At 32.9% G+C, this 3,286-nt stretch overlaps 1 protein-coding gene across 1 annotated transcript in view; it reads left to right on the top strand.

Annotated features, from left to right (window-relative positions):
* Positions 1-1,539: 1,539 nt before the first annotated feature.
* The window catches only part of SARC_05928 (hypothetical protein), a gene marked incomplete at its 3' end in the record, with an annotated part of 6,282 nt that continues 4,535 nt past the window's right edge, over positions 1,540-3,286 (top strand). The window contains exon 1 of the mRNA XM_014300209.1: positions 1,540-2,085. Coding sequence (XP_014155684.1) covers positions 1,777-2,085 — 309 coding nt within the window. The 5' untranslated portion in view covers positions 1,540-1,776. The remainder of the gene's footprint in view (positions 2,086-3,286) is intronic.

The raw sequence follows: 3,286 nt of genomic DNA, 5'->3' as shown, positions 1-3,286 counted from the left end.
TATATATATATATATATATATATATATATATATATATATATATATTATTATATATTATGTGTGTTGTGTGTTGTGTGTTGTTGTGTTGTTGTGTGTGTGTGTGTGTGTGTGTGTGTGTGTGTGTGTGTGTGTGTGTGTGTGTGTGTATGTATGTGTATGTGTCAAAATAAGTCTACGCATATTGCTACATGATAAACCGCTCGTGACGATACATCATATCTGTCAAAGCATATTTACTCACCCATATGATTGCTCAATGGTATACATCAACCTTGCTGCGATGTGAGGCGGGGTGGGGTATTGTTCTAGCAGTATTTTTGGGTATTCGAAGGTCTCCAATTGACCCAGCCATCCCTCTAACTCTTTCAACTTCATTGCTTTTTACTACTTATTTTATATAACTCCTTGTGGCCGGATACCTCCTAGATGGAACAGTATATATTCAACAGGGCTACCCTAAAAACTGGATAACCCTGCATAGTACACACATGATGATGATGATAAAATGATGAGTCATGGCCCTCTGGATTAGGGTCGCGAGCAGAAATCAGGTTTCTTCCGGCGACTCGTAAATTGCAGAGACTTAAATCCAGAAGGCCATGGATGAGTTTTATGGTGGTCTCTGGATTTGGGTCACTGCTAAATTTACGATTTGTTGTCGGAAAGAACCTGATTTCTGCTCGCGACCCCAATCCAGAGGGCCATGACTCATTTAGTATGTATGATACACATCTAGAACTATTAGAATTATTATTGGCTTATAGGTTTTAAATTGAATTTTTAACTGAGGGATATTTCACTTAAATATTTGATCTCCAATTGATTTCTCTGCTGCACATACTACTAGAACGAGAATACAGAATAATTTAAAAAATGGTCATCCAAATACTTTTTTAGAAGCCTTTGAGCCAAATTAGCAATATATCTTTTGGACAAAACAATAATTTTTGACCAGGAGAGGGCGACTGACAGTATATGTGAAAATAGGAAGCCGTTGAAGTAAAATATGAAATTATGCATATTTCGTAGTACGTACTACATGAACGAGATCCAAAATAGTAAATATTTCTTAATTATGTATGTAGTACTCTTTTAAGCCAATCATATCGATTTTTCTATAGCTTATTATTCATTGGCTTATTCTGTCATTGGCGTATCAGCATCGAATTTAAACTTCGCGTGTACGAGGCGTTCAGAGTTCAGGACTCCAGGACTCCAGGGACCAGGGCTTGAGAAGTTCACTGTTCAGCTTTCAGGCAAAGTATTTTATTTTAGGACTTGTGTATTTTCAGAAAAAGCCTCCATTCCATATTTTTATCACCGGGGGTATAAAAAGGATAAAAAAAATACAAAGGGGTTTTTTTATTAAAAAAAACAAAAGAGAGGAAAATTAGGGCTTTCGCATAGCCGAAACAGCTTTTGTCTTTGCTCTTAAAAAAAATTAGGCTCTTTGACTTTTGAGTCTTCGTTGTCAAGAAATGATGGCGGTTTTATAAACATACATTTTGTGTATTTTTTCTTTACTACACACAATAATGACAAGAATCAGACGATAATAATTTTAGAGCATTTGAGAAATGGGAAGTATATTTTTTAGTTGTAGTCTGCGTATTTTTATATACTCGTATTTATCTCCGTGTGTAGAGTATTACAGAGATAGGTCGAACAACGTGCACACTGTGCACGGTATACAGCAAGAAAGTAGCGCCTCTGCGTAAGGAACATATATAATCATATATTACTAAACATACAGTGCACAACATACTAACAAGTACTATGTCAGACCGTATCGATGAGGAGACTGTCAAGTCTGCCTCGAAGATGTTCGAAGACATGTCCCTGTGTGAGTTAGGTCCCGAGAATAACGCTGAGCCTAGCAACAAAGCTGCTGTGAGAAACATCGATGATATGTCTATAGGCGAAATTGTACGGGATCTAGAGGCACGCGCGCCTGAAGGGTCAGGGGTGGAGAATCGCACGGATAGCAGTCAATTAAACCAACAAGAGAATGGTACGAATATGTTCCAAACTTCGAAATCAAGCCAGGATGACCTTAAGTTCCTGATGAGTATGATAGGAGCATTGGTATGTATTCTGTGGTTTCTGTCTAATCTTCTCTGTGATGGTTTGAAGACTTGTAAGTGGCTGCGTATTAATAAGCAGTCGTGAACATACTATATTGTTTGATTGCAGTTTCTTGATATCTGTATCGTGTTTAGTAGCTTATCTGTGATGGTTTGAAGACTTGTAAGTGGCTGCGTATTAATAAGCAGTCGTGAACATACTATATTGTTTGATTGCAGTTTCTTGATATCTGTATCGTGTTTAGTAGCTTATGCAGGCATATCAGTCTTCTTGACATGGTGGTGGAAGTGCTATGTAAAGTATATTCTTTCATGACTTATTTCAAGCCTGGCTATTAGTTGATGCGAACCAGAGCAACAACCAGAAAGGTCAGAGCATATGTATATGTATATATATATATATTTCTATATTTCTATATTTCTATATACATATATATATATATATATATATTGTGTGGGTGTATGTGTCGCCCGAATACATATTTAAATCTAAATATACTCATTTTCTGTGTATCTATACCTTTAGTACACACGAATACATACGCACATATTTATATATATATATATATCTATATATATATATATCTATACATACATATATATATATATATATATATATATATATGTATATTATATATATATATCTATATATATAAATATATATGTGTGTGTGTGTGTTTTTGTGTGTGTGTGTTGATATGTATGTGTGTTGATGTGTTCGTGTTTGTATGTGTGTGCGTATATATATATATATATATATATATATGAATGTATGTATGTATGTATGTAATTTTTTTATATTGATATGTATTTATACATACACGTGTATATCTAAATATACATGTACCAATACATGCTTATGTAAATGTACATTTACATATATCTATATATCTATGATATTTATTTGCGGGTGTGGGTGGGTGTGTGTGTATGTATATATTTATCTATCATATATGAAATGTGCATAAAAAATATTAATATATATATATATATATATATATTTGTGTGTGTGTGTTTGTATGTGTGTATATATATATATATATATATATCTTATACATATATATATAATTATCTATAGAGATATATTTAGATATATATATATATATGAATATATATATATAGATATATATATGTATATATGTACTATATATATATATATATATATCAACATTTGTATGTATGTATATATATATGTGTGTGTG

This window comes from Sphaeroforma arctica, assembly GCF_001186125.1.
Source record: "Sphaeroforma arctica JP610 unplaced genomic scaffold supercont1.402, whole genome shotgun sequence".
In the NCBI taxonomy this organism is placed as follows: Eukaryota; class Ichthyosporea; order Ichthyophonida; genus Sphaeroforma; species Sphaeroforma arctica.
The sequence above is the reverse complement of the archived record's forward strand: the minus strand, read 5'-3'. Positions and strand labels throughout refer to the sequence as shown.